The sequence below is a fragment of the Salvelinus fontinalis genome, chromosome 30, assembly GCF_029448725.1.
Source record: "Salvelinus fontinalis isolate EN_2023a chromosome 30, ASM2944872v1, whole genome shotgun sequence".
Taxonomy (NCBI): Eukaryota; Metazoa; Chordata; class Actinopteri; order Salmoniformes; family Salmonidae; genus Salvelinus; species Salvelinus fontinalis.
The window spans coordinates 14561322-14583490 of NC_074694.1; the positions used below are offsets into that span (position 1 = coordinate 14561322).

The following is a 22169-nucleotide window of genomic DNA, read 5'->3' on the forward strand; positions in this document are numbered from 1 at the left end:
ATCCTCCTCCATTTCATTAACCTTCCCCACCGCTGCAGCCTGCCTCTGTTCCTCTGTGGAGGAGAGACATGTCACTGCGTTGTCTCCCAGGCCCGGGGAGTGCAACGAGACAATGTTTCCTAGAGATAGCAAACAGGCACTGGGGACAGCAATATTCAGACCTAATTTCAGCTCGGTGTGGTACAGGCATAATTCCATTAACATTGGGCACACCCGGATCAGTTCAACATTTTTGTGCTATAGTGTGTCTATGTTGAGGGCAGAGGACCTGAACAGACCTCTACCATTGCTGTTTTCTTTTCCATGATACTGTCTCTAAAATATCAGCAAAAAATAGAAAATATGTGTTTTTAAATGTTTACCTTCAAGGTTTGGAATTGCCTTGCAGTATTTTTGTTTTTCTTATCTTGTGTTTACATATAAAAAATGTTTTTGGCCCACTGGTAGACACATTTGCATAACAATATGCATTAAAATGTTAATATTGTAAATTATTAAAATGGCAAACATTCCCAAGCCCCTTTTAAATGGTGTAGTATTGAGAGAAAGGGGCAAATTGTTTATTTCATTTGTCATAATGTCATCTGTTGAATAAAAAAACTAAGTAAACCCACTGGTCACAGACGTCAATTCAACGTCTATTCCACGTTGGTTCAACGTAATTTCATTGAAATGACGTGGAAACAATGTTGCTTTAACCAGTGTGTGCCCAGTGGGAAATAATTTAGTAAAAGTGATGCACTACTTATATCTTTAGAGCAGTTAATCAAATGTAATAGAATTAGTAATAATTCAAATGAGATGTTCCTGGTTTAAATTATGGGTAAAAGATACAATGGTATACACATCTATGGCCATACAAATTGTTAAATAGAACAGTACCACAGTTCTAGCTATTGGATCTCCATTCTCAAATAGGGATCCTCTAATTGAAGATTGTTAATAATGTTGATTCGTTACCACCCTTGTGAGAATATGCCTGACTAAGCGTTTGATTGCATACATCTGAAGCACTATAGAGACAGCTTGACTCAGTAGTTGTGCCACAGGCAGTTCTGAATTGCATATCAGAAGATATTGTGAGGGTCTTCAAAATATTGCAAAATCCCATATCTTTCAAAGGAACAAAGGAAGGGGCCATTTACTTGTGTAAGTGATGTTAAATCCTTTCCCAGTGTTGGAGTGGTCGGACTGGAACTCCAGGCGCATGATGTGTCCATTGCTGGCGATCTGAGAGGGTACGTCCTTCCCAGAGAACGTGCCGAACGTGGTGGGCTCCGACATCCCGTCATCTTTCACAATGAGGTAGTCAAACTGGGGCTCTACCTCAAAGTCGCTGAAAATTAGATGAATCCTGCTCCCTGACTCTGCGATAATGAGCCACACACAGTTCATGTTGTTCCCATACTCCTCGGGGTAGTTTGGGGAGAGGATTATTCCTGATGGGGTTGTGAAATTGAAGAAGCAGGAGACTGTAAAAATAGATAGGGGCACACACACACACAGATCTGCCATCATGCTTTGACGCATCACACAGTGAGCGAAAATAGCTCTTTTATAAGACATCACTGAAGACATTTTGTTTGAAATGGAATGAATACACACTTCCCTTTGAATGCTTCAGGTGACACATATTCTATTCACTGTACTAGGTGGAAGAATATAACCCAGTGTCATGACAGTAGAGAGGATATTTTACATTTTAGTCATTTAGCAGACGCTCTTATCCAGAGCGACTTACAGTAGTGAGTGCATACAACCAAGACCTGATTGCCCTTGGCTGATTAGCTGCTTAACCCTTGTTGGATGGCTTAGAGGTGTCAGCCTGCATGCCAGAAGGAAGGTGAAATCAAAAGATTGAATACAGCATTACCTGCAGCAGCGGCTCTTACTTTACATCTGAAAAGTCTCCATTCTCAAAAAAGAACTCTTAAGGCCTCTGTATTGAAACTGTAATGAATAAGGTCAGTGTCTAAATGATGATAGTAATTATTGAACTGTATGACTTTCCAAAATAGACAGCGGGGAGTGTTGACCAAGCGACAACAAAACCTGAGAGATGATGACAGCTTTACATGGGTCAGTGGGGATAACCATATCACCTTCCTTCCCTACCTGTCTGGTTCCCTCGGACTGTTGGAACAGTGTACAGATTGATCAATCTCAATGACAGCGCTGTTAATTAAATTCATGCATTTTTAAATGGCATCTTACACACGCAGCTGGGTTTGTTTCCAGACCACTGGTTGTTTTGCTGGCATGATATCGTTCTCTCGCCGACCAACTCGAATGCCGCCTGACACTCGAAAGTCAGCATGTCGCCGTGTAAAAAACGCTCCCCTGTTCTTCTGCCATAGGTCGGAATGCCAGGATCGCCACACCCTCCTTTGTCGATTTCTGTAAAAAAAATATACAACTGTTACAACGTTCAAGTTCATTCAGTGGTTTCAATTCCCAAGGATATCAGGCTAGATGCTCTTCGGGTTGAATGTCCTAAAACTGACATCCACTGAGCAATCATCAGATCCTGAAAACATAACATGACAGCTTTCCTCTAACTCAACATTCTTTACACAAGTAAAACATTCTGAGAACCATGGATGGCTCACCTGATACAAGCTATCCCTGGTATAATCCAAGAGAAAACAAGACAGTCGAGAGTTGTTTATTTCCTCTACATTTTCAGGTGGAGGCAGCATTTTCTAGCTGGAGTAAAATGACAGTGACAAATGAATGACGTTCTGGAAGAGTTGATTTTTGTGTTAACAACCAGCGTGTCAGCTCAGCTGCTGCCGCTCCACTGGCCCATCTGAGCAATAATCTACAGGGGATGGGTTTTATTCCAGCAGCACATTCAACAACCTTTGTGAGGTGTTAAGTGCCGGTTAAATACCTTTGGATCTGCCAAGAGCAATTAGTTGAAGGATCTATGCGGAAGCTCCATAATCAGTAAGGGCATATCAGCCCAATCGCAACCGTGATAGAGATGTAAACGGTCTTACTAAGGCTATGCCATTCTCTTAAATACTAATATGTAAACATGCCTCAAGTGGCTGGCCATCACTGAATCTACTGTCCAATAACCTACATTATGATGAGCTGGAAGTCAAATCAGCAGTCCAGAACAGTTCAATGCATATTGTGGGTGAAATTACAAACATTGTTGAAAGAGTAAGCAGGACATAACATTAAAATATGTGTCTTTGAGGTAAACAGTGGTCTGTTTCAGATTTAATTGAAATATTTCAGAGTAGTCATAAACAAGTCAAAGCATCATATCAATGTCCACAGATAACAGAGAAATGTTTAATTTATGTTTATGATGTCTTGGTTTAACAGTTTTCTGGGAGATATAAAAATAAAATAATTATAATTATATTTACAGTTGTAGTCGGAAGTTTACATACACTTAGGTTGGAGTCATTAAAACTCGTTTTTCAACCACTCCACAAATGTCTTGTTAACAAACAATAGTTTTGGAAAGTCAGGTAGGATATCTACTTTGTGCATGACACAAGTAATTTTTCCAACATTTGTTTACAGACAGATTATTTAACTTATAAATTACTGTATCACAATTCCAGTGGGTCAGAAGTTTACTGTGCCTTTAAACAGCTTGGAAAATTCCAGAAAATGACATCATGGCTTTAGAAGCTTCTGATAGGATAATTTACATACTTTGAGTCAATTGGAGGTTTATCTGTGGATGTATTTCAAGGCCTACCTTCAAACTCAGTGCCTCTTTGAAAGACATCATGGGAAAATCAAAAGAAATCAGCCAAGACCCCAGAAAAAAATTGTAGACCTCCACAAGTCTGGTTCATCCTTGGGAGAAATTTCCAAATGCCTGAAGGTACCACGTTCATCTGTACAAACAATAGTACGCAAGTATAAACACCATGGGACCACGCAGCCATCATACCGCTCAGGAAGGAGACTTGTTCTGTCTCCTAGAGATGAACGTACTTTGGTGCGAAAAGTGCAAATCCATTCCAGAACACCAAAGGACCTTGTGAAGATACTGGAGGAAACAGGTACAAAAGTATCTATATCTACAGTAAAACGAGTCCTATATCGACATAACCTGAAAGGTCGCTCAGCAAGGAAGAAGCCACTGCTCCAAAACTGCCATAAAAAAGCCAGACTACGGTTTGCAACTGCACATGGGGACGAAGATCATACTTTTTGGGGAAATGTCCTCTGGTCTGATGAAACAAAAATAGAACTGTTTGACCATAATGACCATCGTTATGTTTGGAGGAAAAAAGGGGAGGCTTACAAGCCGAAGAACACCATCCCAACCGTGAAGCACGGGGATGGCAGCATTATGTTGTGGGGGTGCTTTGCTGCAGGAGGGACTGATGCACTTCACAAAATAGATGGCATCATGGGGCAGGAAAATTAATTGAAGCAACATCTTAATACATCAGTCAGGAAGTTAAAGCTTGGTCGCAAATGGATCTTCCAAATGGACAATGACCCCAATCATACTTCCAAAGTTGTGGCAAAATGGTTTAAGGACAACAAAGTCAAGGTATTGGAGTGGCCATCACAAAGCCCTGACCTCAATCCTGTAGAAAATGTGTGGGCAGAACTGAAAAAGTGTGTGCGAGCAAGGAGGCATACAAACCTGACTCAGTTACACCAGCTCTGTCAAGAGGAATGGGACAAAATTCACCCAACATATTGTGGGAAGCTTGTGGAAGGCTGGCTACCCGAAACGTTTGAACCAAGTTAAACAATTTAAAGGCAATGCTACCAAATACTAATTGAGTGTATGTAAACTTCTGACCTACTGGGAATGTAATGAAATAAATAAAACCTGAAAAAAATAATTCTCTCTACTATTATTCTGACATTTCACATTCTTAAAATAAAGTGGTGACTGACCTAAGACAGGGAATTTTTACTAGGGTTAAATGTTAGGAATTGTGAAAAACTGAGTTTAAATGTATTTGTCTAAGGTGTATGTAAACTTCCGACTTCAACTGTAAATATAGCACCAGTCAAAAGTTTGGATACACCTACTCATTCAAGGGTTTTTCTTTATTTACTGTTTTCTACATTGTAGAATAATAGTGAAAACATCAAAACTATGAAATAACACACATGGAATCATGTATTAACAAAAAACAGTTAAACAAATCAGAATATATTTTAGATTTGAGATTCTTCAAAGTAGCCACCCTTTGCCTTGATGACAGCTTTGCACACTCTTGGCATTCTCTCAACCAGCTTCATGAGGAATGCTTTTCCAACAGTCTTGAAGGAGTTACCACATATGCTGATCACTTGTTGGCTGCTTTTCCTTCACTCTACGGTCCAACTCATCCCAAACCATCTCCTTTGGGTTGAGGTCGGGTGATTGTGGAGACCAGGTCATCTGCTGCAGCACTCCATCACTCTCCTTCTTGGTCAAATAGCCATTACATAACCAGGAGGTGTGTTTATGGTCATTGTCCTGTTGAAAAACAAATGATAATCCCACTAAGTGGAAACCAGATGGAATGGTGTTTCGCTGCAGAATGCTGTGGTAGCCATGCTGGTTAAGTGTGCCTTGAATTCTAAATAAATCACAGACTGTGTCACCAGCAAAGCACTCCCACACCATCACACGTCCTCCTCCATGCTTCACGGTGGGAACCACACTTTCGGATATCATCTGTTCACCTACTCTGCATCTCACAAAGACAAGGCAGTTGGAACCAAAAATAAAAAATTGGACACATCAGACCAAAGGACAGATTTCCACCGGTCTAATGTCCATTGTTCGTGTTTTATGGCCCAAACAAGTCTCTTCTTCCTATTGGTGTCCTTAAGTAGTGGGTTCTTAGCAGTAATTCAACCATGAAGGCCTGATTCACTCAGCCTCCTCTGAACAGTTAATGTTGAGATGTGTCTGTTACTTTATTTGGGGTGCAATCTGAGGTGCAGTTAATGCTAATGAAATATCCTCTGCAGAAGAGGTTAACTCTTGGTCTTCCTTTCCTGTGGCGGTCCTCATGAGAGCCAGTTTCATCATAGCGCTTGATGGTTTTTGTGACTATACTTGAAGAAACTTTAGAAGTTCTTGAAATGATCCGCATTGACTGACCTTCATGTCTTAAAGTAATGATCGACTGTTGTTTCTCTTTGCTTATTTGAGCTGTTCTTGCCATAATATGGACTTCACTCAGCTCCTTGTGAGACATCCCTCAAAATCAATGTCCTCACAGTGAGCCTACCTTAGCCAGTTGTATGAGAGAAAATCTGAATCATCACAGAATAAATAACAAATAGGCCCATAGAATGTGCTACAGGAAGGAATTAAGTAAGTAAAATACAAGTTAGGGGCAACATATCCACTAGAAGCCTTTGCCTAAAGGAAATGCGCACCTGCTTCCAAAGTTACTTTTATGGTATTATGCAATGATTCTTATCCTTAAACCGTAACGTTCATTATATTTACTGATTTATACAGTATGTGCCTATAGTCTTCAGAATATATGTTTTTATGAAGTCCCCATTGGGATACCATGATTCTGTTCCATCAAACTGATATATGTTGTTTCATTATTACACAAGCATTTACTTATGTACAGTAGTGCTTATACAGTATGTATGGGTTATAAATGTTTCATATAGTCCGTCTATAGGTATCACTTTGTTTTGCCAACATTTATCAGACAGATGCATAATACAGGTGAACAAGCCTGACTTAATTCTCCCCCAGATTGTATATACAGTAGACATGGACACCTACTGTATGCAGACCCCTGACAATAAGTCCTACCACTAGTGGTTCTGCTGTCAACTGTGACACCCGGACTGTAGGGACAGGTTTGAAGTTGGGTTTATACAACGTTAATGGAGGTTGTCTTATTGTGCAGGGTTCTGCATTGTGTTAAGTTGCCGATTGTGTCAACTGTCTGTATGACCTTATAAGGTAAGGGTTGACACTTGAGGATGTAATAGTAATCTCTAAATGGAAAGTGGATGGTGGTGACAATGGACTTTCCATACAGTGTTTCCAAACAAAAATGTAAACTAATAACTTTCAAAAGTTCACAGAGGGTCGTGGCCCATGGATAAACTCTACAGTTTAGAAAAAAAGATAGACTCCAATAAACTACTAACTAGCCTATAGCATAGCTGTTTTATGGGTTGTAATATCGTTTACAAGCTAATTGCCCTGCTTAATCAATATTGGTGTCCTGATGTTTCTGGGCTGGTTCTATCTGTAAAAAGGTATCTGTGAATTTATATTCAGTAGCATTCATTTTTGTTTCACAGAGTAAACATTGATTCATTATTAAAGCAATACAAACACGGTCTCCCAGTCAGAACAATAATTTGTCTAACTGTGGCAATAAATCGGCATACCAGGTTTGATTGAACAGGGGCCTAAATACAATTTACTTCCACCTAGCAGTTGAGTGGAATGGAAAATGACTTCCAAAGCAAACAGTGTCCCTACAGTATTTATCAGCAATGCAAATCTCTTCTCTCTCACAGCATGACACTACTTTAATGTAGGTTTGTTGACTGTGCCCAGTCAACACATGACTTATTAGTGCAAGTTCAGTGCTATTCATCAGTTGGAAGGAATTAGTCCCACCATCTGATACTGGGAATGAATTACAGTTCATGCTGGTGGAGGGAAATTCTGGACATTAGTGTTTATTGAAACAGATGTTTTGATACATTTATAGATGGGGCTGTAAAACTCCAGTAACTTTCCCAAGATTCCTGAAATTACAACGGAATAAGCAGGAAATGTGGGAAATCTCCAAACAGGATTTTTGGAAAACCAAGGAATTTGGGGAAAGTTACTGGAATTTTGCAACCCTATTTATAGAACCTTGCTTTGCTGTTGCATTTCATTTGGATAACTAACATGTTTGTGTCGATCACATGCGGACCCATTTAATCTTTTGCTGAATCTGCAGAATTGATGACTTGGCTGGAATACGATTTTAACCAATCAGCATTCAGGATTAGACCCACCCGTTGTATAATGAACATCATTCTACGGGGTGTAGAGAAACGCACACATACTGTAGTATGTGGAAATGGTAGGCTGACCAACACATGTTACATATCAAATTTTACTTATGCTGACAAGTACCACCAACTATGAGAACTCAAATAAGCATGGCCTCAACATGAAATGGTAGATGTACAGGGTTTAAATCCGGACCAAATCCATTATTTGGCAGACCATTGCATATGTTCTCAAAGAAGATAGGAAGTGTACCTTCATATGTGGCCTTGAATCCTTGGGACCCGATGGTGTCGTCAGACTGGAGATGGAGCCACATCTGGTTGCTCATACTGACTATCAGGTCAGGAACACTAGACCCTGTCAGCCTAAAACACATCACATGGAACTCAATGACTCATTAACTTATTGTCTCTTACTCACATCAATAGCTTAATTTATTGTTTTCATGCTCCAAAAACTATGGTCATTATTTTCAAGTAAACGGGTAAATGTCTATTAATTACATGACAATTATGTTCAATGTATTATCAAAATAACTGCCCCAATGTATTGTCCTATTTCGTCTGTGTAGACTACAGCATAATTCGGTGCAACTTAAAATCATACAGTGAATGCTGGAGGGAAAGGTTTGAGCGAAAATATTGAGGGAAAGTTTCGAGATAGTAAATGATAAATTCAGGGAATCTGCAGAATACTCACACATAGAGCACTCTCCTGGCATCGCCAATCTTCCCTCCATCCCCCACTGTTAGCGTGTCATATCCTCTCTCAAGATCAAACTCCTCAAAGGCAAGCTTGATAACCTGCTCAAAACCGGATATATGTTCCACATTGGTTCAAGGACAGCCATGATAACATGGCCATAAACCATTTTGCAATTGAACTCTTTACCCAATGCTTATTTTGTTACTCTTCTATTCATTCTGACACAAAGTGCTTTGTTTTCCTAGAAATGGTATCAATTAAAATAATTAAATCATAGCAAATTCCCTTTAAAGTGGTTGGGATGTAGCCCTTTCCTGCAGTCAACTGACCTAGTGGCCTCATGGGTGGAATGTTATTCATATTTTTCAGAATTTCATAATGGATAAACATTATAGAAAAAAAAATAAAAACTGCCGAAAATCTGGTGGTTCTTTGTGAAATGGTTCTGTTATATTTCAGTCTTCTGTGATGTACTGTATATAATGTGTAATATTAGGATGTAAACTCAAAATGTAATACATTTCAATACATTACATTACTGTATATCTGACATGGTACAGGTGTCTTCTTTTTTTAAAGCCCAAGACCATGTGTGAGGTGTATACTTTTGTTTCAAAGTAGAATTCTTTAAGACTACCAAGAAAGACTCTGTGTGACCCTGATTTAGCCCACTGCAGTAGTTAAATAAATATTTCAGGATTGGTGGGGTTTTGCATGAAAATCTAATCAAATGTGAATAGTGTAATGCGCTATGATTGAATTCTAACCATAGATCCCATGAAATAATATTGAGTCTTTTATCATGTATTGTAGAAAAACATCATAGTACTCTGGTATGCACCATAGCAAACATGGCTTATTCATATTAGAGCAGCAAAATACATCAACATTGCAGCTACTGCAGCTCTATACTTTCAAACACTTGTTGTGTGTGTGTTCTGTGGTAAACAGAATAATTAGCATTGCATAGCATTTGCAAAAAAAAGCACTGCTGTCACAGCTACCAGGGAGACTAAAATAATGAAACCATGAAATACATTTGCAAATCATTTCGTGGTGGCAGTGCAATGATGAACTGGAAAAGAGCAGTTCAAGTATTTGCAATGCCTGGGCACGAACAAAGGCTTGAGGAAAAAAAGATGGCTCCACTTTTGATGCCGGCACAGGAAGAAAAGCAGTTAAAAGAAAATTGGATTTGAGCAGAGATTGCTTGAAGGGAAGAAATAAAGCTTAATTAGGACAAGCCCATTATCAACATCCTCAAATTCTCTCAATTGCACCATTAAATAACCATTATTCCCATCCATATTTTTTTCTCCTGAGACTCAAAGAGCAAATGTATTACCTGTGTAGGTTGGGCTATCCTCACTGAAATATGTAGTACCAAGCCAAGGGGCCCAAAGTGAATGATCAATGTGAGAGCCTAAACCCTTGAGTACGAGATCACTGATAGCCAGTTTGCTTTTCAAGAGCCACTTATAACTCACCCTGTCATGTAAACTCAACTATTCTGATATAAAACATTGCAGGGATTGATAATAATAATAGCTCATGTAAAGATCTAACACACACACGCACACATTTTTCCTCAATGACCAATGACTGCTAACCAATAATGAATAGTCATTTTAATGGAACTTAACAATACAATAATAGATTTGTAGATTTGATAAACGTGGGTTTAATTAGACTGCGAAACCCTCTGTTTGTAATTCAATCTTCATGCATTGCACTTCAAAGCGCACAAAAACTCAAAATTGTGGCTTTGTGGCAATCCAATGTCCATGAGATGTCAATCTTCATTGACCTTTGACATCTCCGCTCCAGCATGTACCATCTGAGAGAAATCGCATTAAAGGAAAATTCCTTTTAAAATGCATCATACGGGGATGTCTCTTGAAAACTTGAGCGCTGACAAACAAAACATTTTGGGACTACGTCAGCAATGGACTAACAAAACAAAAGATTGTTTTTGGGTGGAGTTTTCCTTTAAAGAAAACCAATATCTGCTCAAATTGAATTCCGAGCTATGCTTTAATAACAATGAAAAACAGACACTGTACAAATACATACAGCAATGCGATGAAGTCATGGTGACTGGAACAAGCCAATGTTCAAGCAGATAGACAGACAGGGCTAGGAATAAATTAGCAATTACACACTGACCTGCCATTTACAACACTAATAGAATATGGAGAGCAATATCCATCTCCATGGCGACTCTCTTTTGGCAGCCAGTAATGATTTAAAAACGCACCTATCCGTCAGCCTCACTGGAGTGGTTAAATAATCATAGAAGGACATGTCTTGACCTCTAAAATGGGAAATATTTTGAATGACAGAGCAAGATTCCCAAATGTCCACACAATAGGAATGGGAAACATGATTTGTCAGCATAAATATGAACAGAAAGTATTGATGCTCAATTTGCTTGTAAGGTAATCAATCTACCCGTAATGAATTACAGAGTTCAAGATGCAAAAAGGATTAAGGAGCTGTTTAAAATGGTAAACACAAAATTGTATCAGTCCAGATAGAGTATGCTAGAGCTATAGAGTACAATAAGGTCAACTGATTATAAAGAGATAATAAATTAAGGGAGATTATAATTTCTTATAACAAATACCAATGCGGAGGATTCATTTTATTCAATTAAATGTCAAGCTGTGCCATAACCGTACATACATCCTAAAACAGGTGACTGTTGGCACCCTTTACTAGTCTTCTCTTTATGTCTCTGGGATAACATACTGTCAACAGAGGTAAACATATGTTGTTGTTTTTTACGCAACTGTGATTCTGCTAAGCACCTCTGAAGTTTTTGGACAAGCAATCTGTGTGGAATGTCAAACTTTGTAGTAAGCAGTTTGAGGCAATCTTAAATGAGACGTCTACAATACCACCCTCTCAAATTACCCTGTCAAAAACAGAAAGGGTTTTTACAGAAGACTTAGCAAGAGGAGAAACAGCACTTGTGGTCTATATCAACACAATTGCAAGCTGACAGCGCACCTTGGTGATTGTTCCTTCACCTGGCTTATATACAATATTTTAGGGCACTATTGATTCCTTTGTTTTATACAGAACCGGAAGGCTGGTTCAATGGTTCTGTTTTGTCTTCATCTGTTGAAAAAACATCCATTTGACCTTCTATAGGTTGTTGATGTTTTGTAACTCATCCAAAATAATCACTGTCTGATTGGAACACCTGTCCCTATACAATTTGCCCATCATTTCGTCTCCACTCAATGATACTGTTTTGTCAAAAGCATCACACTATTTGTTTATGAATACTGTCTACAAGTTACATACACAAGCACAAACACATCGGGGGTATATACAGTGCCTTGGCAAAGGATTCAGACCCCTTCACTTTTTCCACATTTTGTTATGTTACAGCCTTATTCTAGATTTTTAAAAAGGTCCTCACTAATGTATACACAATTCCCATAATGACAAAGCAAAAACAGTTTTTTAAAAATGTTTGTAAATCTAAAAAACAGAAATACCTTATTAACATAAGTATTCAGACCCTTTGCTATGAGACTCGAAATTGAGCTCAGGTGCATCCTGTTTCCATTCATCATCCTTGAGATGTTTCTACAACTTGTTTGGAGTCCACCTGTGGAAAATTCAATTGATTGTACATGATTTGGAAGGACACACACTTGTCTATATAAGGTCCCACAGTTGACGGTTCATGTCAGAGCAAAAACCAAGCCATGAGGTAGAAGGAATTGTCCGTAGGGCTCAGAGACAGGATTGTGTCGAGGCACAGATCTGGGGAAGGCTACCAAAACATTTCTGTAGCATTGAAAGACCGAAGGAACACAGTGGCCTCCATCATTCTTAAATGGAAGAAATTTGGAACCACCAAGACTCTTCCTAGAGCTGCCCACGCCGGCCAAACTGAGAAATCGGGGGAGAATGGCCTTGGTCAGGGAGGTGACCAAGAACCCGATGGTCACCCAGATAGAGCTCCAGAGTTCCTTTGTGGAGATGGGAGAACCTTCCAGAAGGACAACCATATCTTCAGCACTCCACCAATCAGGCCTTTATGGTAGAGTGGACAGACGGAAGCCACTCCTCAGTAAAAGGCACATGACAGCACGCTTGGAGTTTGCCAATGAAACCAAGATTGAACGCTTTGGCCTAAATGCCAAGCGTCACGTTTGGAGGAAAGCAGGCACCGCTCATTACCTGGGCAACACCATCCTTACAGTGAAGAATGGTGGTGGCTGCATCATGCTGTGGGGATATTTTTCAGCGGCAGAGACTGGGACGGAAAGATGAACGGAGCAAAGTACAGAGAGATCCTTGATGAAAATCTGCTCCAGAGTGCTCAGGAAATCAGACTCGGGTCGAAAGTTCACCTTCCAACAGGACAATGACCCTAAGCACACAGCCAAGACAACGCAGGAGTAGCATCGGGACAAGTCTCTGAATGTCCTTGAGTGGCCCAGCCAGAGCCCGGACTAGTACCCGATCGAACATCTCTGGAGAGACATGAAAATAGCTGTGCAGCGACGCTCCCCATCCAACCTGACAGAGCTTGAGAGGTTCTGCAGAGAAGAATGGGAGGAACTCCCCAAATACAGGTGTGCCAAGCTTGTAGGTTTATACCCAAGAAGACTCGAGAGTGTAATCGCTGCCAAGGGTGCTTCAACAAAGTACTGAGTAAAGGGTCTGAATATTTATGTAAATGTTATATTTACATTTTTTTTAAACCTGTTTTGCTTTGTCATTGTGTGTAGATTTATGGGGAAAATAACTAATATCTAATAAGTTTTAGAATAAGGCTCTAACAAAATGTTCAAAAAGTTCAGGGGTCTGAATACTTTCCGAATGCATGTATATTAATGTGCCTCGTGGGGCATCAATGATCATGAGGAAGGTGAGGGATCAGCCCAGAACTACACGGCAGGACCTGGTCAATGACCTGCAGAAAGCTGGGACCACAGTCTCAAAGAAAACCATTAGTAACACACTACGCCGTCATGGATTAAAATCCTGCAGCGCACGCAAGGTCCCCCTGCTCAAGCCAGCGCATGTCCAGGCCCGTCTGAAGTTTGCCAATGACCATCTGGATGATCCAGAGTAGGAATGGGAGAAGGTCATGTGGTCTGATGAGACAAAAATAGAGCTTTTTGGTCTAAACTCCACTCGCCGTGTTTGGAGGAAGAAGAAGGATGAGTACAACCCCAAGAACACCATCACAACCGTGAAGCATGGAGGTGGAAACATCATTCTTTAGGGATGCTTTTCTGCAAAGGGGACAGGACAACTGCACCGTATTGAGGGGAGGATGGATGGGGCCATGTATCGGCTATTTTAGTCACAACAGTTGCTGACAGGTGTATAAAATCGAGCACACCACAATGCAATCGCCAGAGACAAATATTGGCAGTAGAATGGCCTTACTGAAGAGCTCAGCTGCGAAGTGGTTGGCCAAACATGTTCACAGAACGGGAACACCGAGTGCTGAAGCGCGCAGCGCGTAAAAATTGTCTGTCCTTGGTTGCAACACTCACTACCGAGTTCCAAACTGCCTCTGGAAGCAATATCAGCACAATAACTGTTTGTCAGTGGGCTTCATGAAATGGGTTTACATGGCCGAGCAGCTGTACACAAGCCTAAGATCACCATGTGCAATGCGCAATGCCAAGCGTCGGCTGGAGTGGTGTAAAGCTCACCGCCATAGGACTCTGGAGCAGTGGAAACGCATTCTCTGGAGTGATAAATCACACTTCACCATCTGGCCGTCCGACGGACAAATCTGGGTTTGACACATGCAAGGAGAACGCCACCTGCCCCAATACATAGTGCCAACTGTAAAGTTTGGTGGAGGAGGTCTGAGGCTGTTTTTCATTGTTCGGGCTAGGCCCCTTGAAGTGAAGGGAAATCTTAACGCTACAGCCTACAATGACATTCTAGACGATTCTGTGCTTCCAACTTTGGAGAAGACACTTTCCTGTTTCAGCAAGACAATGCCCCTGTGCACAAAGTGAGGTCCATATAGAAATGGTTTGTCGAGATGGGTGTGGAAGAACTTGACTGGCCTGCACAGAGCCCTGACCTCAACCCCATAGAACACCTTTGGGATGAATTGGAATGCCGACTGCGAGCCTGGCCTTAGCGCACAACATCAGTGCCCGACCTCACTAATGCTCTTGTGGCTGAATGGAAGCAAATCCCTGCAGCGATGTACTGATTTGATTATTGTCATATTCCTATGAGGGTATGCCAGGTGATGCTGAAATACACAGCTCAGGTTAGAGCATAACAAAAGTCAAATTGCGAGTCAAAACATTCATTCAAATTATAGTGTCCACTGAATGTGCATTTAAGGTGCATTTTCCAAAATTCTATATTCCCTGACAGGTGCTATGTCAGTGACTCTTCAAAAAAAAACTCTCTGGTGTGTTTCAATAAGTATAAACAAGATAGTGAAAAAGAAGAGCAACTGTCAGCTCACTATCCCAAGAGACTCTAGGATCTCTGCAATTTTCGAGTCTCTTTTTCAATGTTTTAAAACCCAAGTCAAAACCCATGTTTTCCACCAAGATAAAGGCTCATATGTTTCAATGATGACATGCCACAAATAAGAGAAGGAAATAATGAACAGTTGACTTCTGCAGCAAGTAATAATTACAGGTAAAAACATAATTCAGAACAGTAATTGAATTACAAGACATGGACTACTTTTGGATAATTCTACAGTTTAGAATTTGCTAAACTAATTGAGAATAGGTTTAAGGAAAGGAACAAACGTATCAATTTGCACGGCAGACAGATAGGAACATTTGACAGAACTCTGGCCTTCGGGAGACGATTTAAAGGTTGAACTCACTTAATGAATCCAACGTGAATCTCTAATGAACATGTACAGTAGTAGGTGCAAGATACCTCCATTGTTATCAGGTTCTTGCTGAATTGGGCATGCTGAATACCTGGGTGACATGTCAAACTTTTAACAGCATTCTCAAACTACTTTGTAAAGTAATTTCTAGCTTGACTTAATTCACCCGAGTGCTGATCTATGGCTGCACCAAGAAGGTGAAGTTCCATTAATTATGTTCATAGGGAGTTTTGGTTTTGGGTGGACAGTGTTAACGGCAGCATAACAAATACTGGTGGTCACATGCAGAAATTCATATTCATCAGAGATGCAGCAATTTACAGCCAAGTGACTAATTATTCATTTATAATCCTTTTGAAGCGTTCCATTTCCTTTAAGGCACTCCTTCTTGAACTATCCATAATTTACAGCAGAAGATATTAATTACTGTTTGTTTTAGCTTTAGTTCTCTGACCCCTACGTGGCACGAGGGATATAAAAGACCAGTAATTAAACCGTTTTAAGTGGGCCCTCTTTACAAAATAAGCTTTTTTTCTGTTAATTTCCCCATTTATATTTGTTATGCTAATTTAGTGATTCTAATACCACTTGTATGCCAATGAACACAATAGCATTGCATTAATACCATATCATAATCATAATTATGTGCTTGGATACCCCTTTCATTAGATGTCCTGTTGGTTCACTGTCACAATAAAATGGATTATCCTTCAACTACATCCAAAATAATGTGATTTTGACATTTTTGACAACACAAACTGAGTTAAATTATTGAAGTTGAACCATTCACCTTGCAGAGAGACTCATTATCACGGCTATGCACGCTGATAACTCACTATGATATAAAGAAAGAACATAAAAAGAAAGAAAGCAAAAAGAAAGAAAATAAATGTGACTCACCTTCCTATTGTCCAGTGCTGTTATGACCCAAACACAGTGGGCATTGTTGTCATACTGAACAGGGTAATTAGGAGAGGTGATGAAGCCCTTTGGTCCTCTTGAATTAGAACCACATGTTCTCGCTGTTGAAATAAAATACAAATACATTTAGCAGACAAAAATAAGTAAATGCTACATTGGAAGGGAATACCTAGTCAGTTGCACCACAGAATGCATTCAAACTAAATGTATCTTCCGCATTTAACCAAACCACCCTGAATCAGAGAAGAGTGGGGGGCTGCCTTAATCGATGTCATCGGTGGCCGGGGAGCAGTTGTTGTTGGCGATTAACTGCCTTGTTCAGGGGCAGAACGGAAGATTTTTCCACATTGCTGGCTCGGGGATTCGAACCAGCAACCTTTGGGTTACTGCACCTAATTACTGAACATTTAATTACTCATTACTTAACATTTATCCTGAAGATTGGTGAGTGAAATCATCAAGAGGTGAAGAAGCAGAGTCTGACATCACCCATTGTCTGGTTAAAATGACTGAAAATGATTAATTATGAAATCTCTGATGACTACGCCGTGCGCCTGTTAATTATCGAAGAGTCAGAGGGTTCTGAAGTTGGTAGAAAAAACTCCTAAACGAGCACATCCTTCATTCACAGGTCGGAAAAGCATTCTATAATTAACTCTAAATAATCACCTGGGATTATACATATCCGGGAGAGTACAGAGCAGCAGTGGATCTCTGGAGGCCTTTTAACTTCACATTTAATGGCTTCTACCTGGTACTTAGCTCCGCATGGAGAGGGTGATGGTGGAGAGAGGTCTGGGGGCGAGGGGGTAGTAGAGTGTTATTCTTAAAGGGTTTACCGGGCGACGCTGTGACACAAAGTGTCTGGATCGATCAGTACTCCCCAGGAATGGTGCTAAGAAATTGTCAAACATGGTTACTCTTTCCTTCTGGATGGCTGACATACTGCCTTATTTCATTTTGATTAATGTCATCTGGAGGCCTGTGTCCTCTATGGCTTTGAAAGTTAGACCTCTGCAGATCTCACCTCCAGTGGGCATTAGCTGCCTGTACACACCAATAATACAACTGTGAGCCGATCATCAGTTACCATCAGTATAGCCACAACTGTAATTTACAGTTTGGTAGCACTTAACCTAACCTATATGGATTGTGATTGCGATTATCTCCTGTGAAACAAAATAAAAAAACATGTCATGCATGCTTCCCTAAAAAAACATGTCACGCTTCCCCTAAAAGACATGTCACGCTTCCCATAAAAGACATGTCACGCTTCCCTAAAAAAACATGTCACGCTTCCCCTAAAAGACATGTCACGCTTCCCCTAAAAGACATGTCACGCTTCCCCTAAAAAACATGTCACGCTTCCCCTAAAAAACATGTCACGCTTCCCCTAAAAAACATGTCACGCTTCCCCTAAAAAACATGTCACGCTTCCCCTAAAAAACATGTCACGCTTCCCCTAAAAAACATGTCACGCTTCCCCTAAAAAACATGTCACGCTTCCCCTAAAAAACATGTCACGCTTCCCCTAAAAAACATGTCACGCTTCCCCTAAAAAACATGTCATGCTTCCCTAAAAAACATGTCATGCTTCCCTAAAAAACATGTCACGCTTACCTAAAAAACATGTCACGCTTCCCCTAAAAAACATGTCACGCTTACCTAAAAAACATGTCACGCTTCCCCTAAAAAACATGTCACGCTTCCCCTAAAAAACATGTCATGCTTCCCTAAAAAACATGTCATGCTTACCTAAAAAACATGTCACGCTTACCTAAAAAACATGTCATGCTTCCCCTAAAAAACATGTCATGCTTCCCTAAAAAACATGTCATGCTTACCTAAAAAACATGTCACGCTTCCCCTAAAAAACATGTCACGCTTCCCCTAAAAAACATGTCACGCTTCCCCTAAAAAACATGTCACGCTTCCCCTAAAAAACATGTCACGCTTCCCCTAAAAAACATGTCACGCTTCCCCTAAAAAACATGTCACGCTTCCCCTAAAAAACATGTCACGCTTCCCCTAAAAAACATGTCACGCTTCCCCTAAAAAACATGTCACGCTTCCCCTAAAAAACATGTCATGCTTCCCTAAAAAACATGTCATGCTTCCCCTAAAAAACATGTCACGCTTCCCTAAAAAACATGTCACGCTTCCCCTAAAAAACATGTCACGCTTCCCTAAAAAACATGTCACGCTTCCCTAAAAAACATGTCACGCTTACCTAAAAAACATGTCACGCTTACCTAAAAAACATGTCATGCTTCCCCTAAAAAACATGTCATGCTTCCCTAAAAAACATGTCATGCTTACCTAAAAAACATGTCACGCTTACCTAAAAAACATGTCATGCTTCCCCTAAAAAACATGTCATGCTTCCCTAAAAAACATGTCATGCTTACCTAAAAAACATGTCACGCTTCCCCTAAAAAACATGTCACGCTTCCCCTAAAAAACATGTCACGCTTCCCCTAAAAAACATGTCACGCTTCCCCTAAAAAACATGTCACGCTTACCTAAAAAACATGTCACGCTTACCTAAAAAACATGTCACGCTTCCCCTAAAAAACATGTCATGCTTCCCTAAAAAACATGTCATGCTTACCTAAAAAACATGTCACGCTTCCCCTAAAAAACATGTCACGCTTCCCCTAAAAAACATGTCATGCTCCCCTAAAAAACATGTCATGCTCCCCTAAAAAACATGTCATGCTCCCCTAAAAAACATGTCATGCTCCCCTAAAAAACATGTCATGCTTACCTAAAAAACATGTCATGCTCCCCTAAAAAACATGTCATGCTTCCCTCAAAAACATGTCATGCTCCCCTAAAAAACATGTCATGCTCCCCTAAAAAACATGTCATGCTCCCCTAAAAAACATGTCATGCTTACCTAAAAAACATGTCATGCTCCCCTAAAAAACATGTCATGCTTACCTAAAAAACATGTCATGCTCCCCTAAAAAACATGTCATGCTTGCCTAAAAAACATGTCATGCTCCCCTAAAAAACATGTCATGCTTACCTAAAAAACATGTCATGCTCCCCTAAAAAACATGTCATGCTTACCTAAAAAACATGTCATGCTTACCTAAAAAATATGTCATGCTTCCCTAACTCTAAATGGATAGGGATTACTGATAAATAGTGCATTTAGCAAAAATATAAAAATGTAAACAAATGTTTTTATTTTTGTACACAGTCTGTGCCAGCAAAAGTGAACCATGCAGTCATAATAGTTTTGGAAGCTCATGTGGTATTAATCATAGCTATTAACAGTTCAAAAGCAGTTACTACTTCTCACAGATGGCTAGCAACTACATGTCTCAATAAAGACATTAATAAGACGTTTCAATGCTTTTAAATCAAGGTGATTGAATCTTCAATAGCCTTTGTAAATTCCAGCTAAAGCCATGGTAATATGAGGAATAGAGAACATTCAAGTATTTGACCTGGCTAGTAGGTAACAGTTAAATCCTCTAAATACAATGATATCTGTACTGTCGTGCCTCACCATTAAACACCCCACACCCTCCTCACCACTGGTGGTGAGGTGTGACATTGTACATCTTAATTTGACTGGTTTCTCACAGCAGTTAAATAATCCTGCAGCAACAGGAAATATGAATTATGTGAAATGTTTAAGTGGAAATTTTAACTTTAGAAGCCTTTTTAAACATTGAATACACTACAAGTTTTGGATTTACAAATACTCTGCCACAACAGGGTGATGAAATTAAGAGAGCATATCTGTACCTACAGAAAGTGTTGCGATGGTAAAAGAGCCTGCCTGCGTTCACACTTACTGCGGCAGATAGGCCTGTGGTCACTCCATGCGGCCAACGTCTCTGTCACTCTCTGGCAAGTGATGCTCTTTGATCCCTGAAGCACATAGCTGTCATCACAGGAAAACTGGATGCTGGCTCCGACCCTGTAGGAATTGGAGAAACAAATGACCTGCCGCACAGAGCACGGCATCAACCCCTAACTCCTCTATGCCTGTGACAGACTTCCTTCTGTCAAATCTGCAACAAGCAACATAGGATACAAAAAAATCTATTTCCACCAGTAGATTGCTCTGGTGTGTTCCAAACAACCAAATGTAACTTTTTTTGGTCTGTGAACAAGTTCCCTCAATTTCTCAAATGTTTTTAGTTTTTAATGGTGATAAGTACATCTGCCTCCTTAACAAACCAGTAATGGCCCTTGTTGAATTAAGGCATCTTCTCTAAGAGGGTCTTATCACCTATTGTGCGGGTCTAATTTCAGTCACTAATGGTGATGGCATAGCAGTGGGGGTTTAAAAATGCCTATTCCACACAGCAGGGATCGCCTTGATTAAAGCTGTTCCACACAGTTCCCAATTCACTGAGGCCAAACCTGATGAGAGTGAAGCAAAGGAACCCACTGAAAGTCTGAGCCCATCCTCTTCCCATTCTCTGGAATCCCAGGATCTGGACAAATGTCTGCTGCCATGCCCCCTTGGCTCACTACAGAAAGAGGATAAAGGTGGAATACAGTGTGGTGAGAAAAGAAGTAGCAAATCTATTGAATTACTTGTGACAGATATTATAAAATAATACCAGGAAAGTTATGCGCCGCAAGTGCACTGTATAGTCTGGGTAAGTCAAATGTAATGTGATAAGCTTGATTGTACAGTTTTTATGTTTAGTTAATTAATTGACAGTACAAAATATACACACTGATGGTTAGAAAAAAGGTTAAGAGTTTGCTATGGGATTATACAGAGTCTCGGATACTTTTAACAAAGGCCCATATTGATGCTCCATAACAAGTGCTGACAAGAATCGGAAAGGTATTATACTAGAAACACAGGGCCAGAAGCAAGAGACAATGGTGACAAACAGCACTCTCACAATCATAGGATTAGAGCAATTAATCCTAATTTCATGTTCTAACAAGATCACGCTCCATTAGTCTCAATGAAAGGAAATGATTCCTCTATCGCTGCCATTAATTCAGAAGCCATGAATGAATACAAAGATGAGTCCACTTACAGTTACTGCATATTTAGATCATTGGCAGTAAAATTATCAATGAAAACTTTGGGAGACAATTTGGTCTAATAATGGCTTTCAGAATAGAATTGCATTGATCATTGTGTGCTGTTGCACTGAAAACATTCATGTGAACGAAGAAGTTAAGTCTCTAATGGCCATAACACAGACTGAAACAAATCATTACACCTAATCCCCCTCACAAAAGAGGTTTCTAACCTCAAGGGTATTTTCCTGGTTAAATAAAGGTTGAATAAAAACATTACAAAACGAAATGCATTGCATCTAACAGTCCTGGACAATACCCTGGATACAACGTTTAGTGTATTCTATCCTGCAATATAATACACATTAAGTAATGTTAACATACACTGTGTAAAAAAGTGTACAAAACATTATGAAAAATATTATGAACATGACAGACTATCCAGGTAAATCCAGGTGAAAGCTATGATCCTTTATTGATGTCAATCAAATCAAATTCTATTTGTCACATGCGCCAAATACAACCGTGAAATGCTTACTTACAAGCCCTTAACCAATGCAGTTTTAAGAAAATCCCCCAAAAAGTAAGAGATAATGATAACAAATAATTAAGAGCAGCAGTAAATAACAATAGCGGGGCTCTATACAGGGGGTACCGGTACAGTGTCAATGTCAATGTGCAGGGGGAACC

At 40.0% G+C, this 22169-nt stretch overlaps 1 protein-coding gene across 3 annotated transcripts in view; it reads right to left on the bottom strand.

Annotated features, from left to right (window-relative positions):
• The window catches only part of LOC129828690 (CUB and sushi domain-containing protein 1-like), a 466738-nt gene that overhangs the window by 132802 nt on the left and 311767 nt on the right, over positions 1-22169 (bottom strand). For all 3 annotated transcript variants that reach the window (XM_055889829.1, XM_055889828.1, XM_055889827.1), the window contains exons 8-14: positions 20884-20965; positions 20282-20406; positions 16449-16570; positions 8684-8787; positions 8237-8349; positions 2215-2397; positions 1146-1472 (exon numbers count right to left, since the gene is read on the bottom strand). In XM_055889829.1, the coding sequence (XP_055745804.1) occupies positions 1146-1472; positions 2215-2397; positions 8237-8349; positions 8684-8787; positions 16449-16570; positions 20282-20406; positions 20884-20965 (1056 nt within the window). The remainder of the gene's footprint in view (positions 1-1145; positions 1473-2214; positions 2398-8236; positions 8350-8683; positions 8788-16448; positions 16571-20281; positions 20407-20883; positions 20966-22169) is intronic.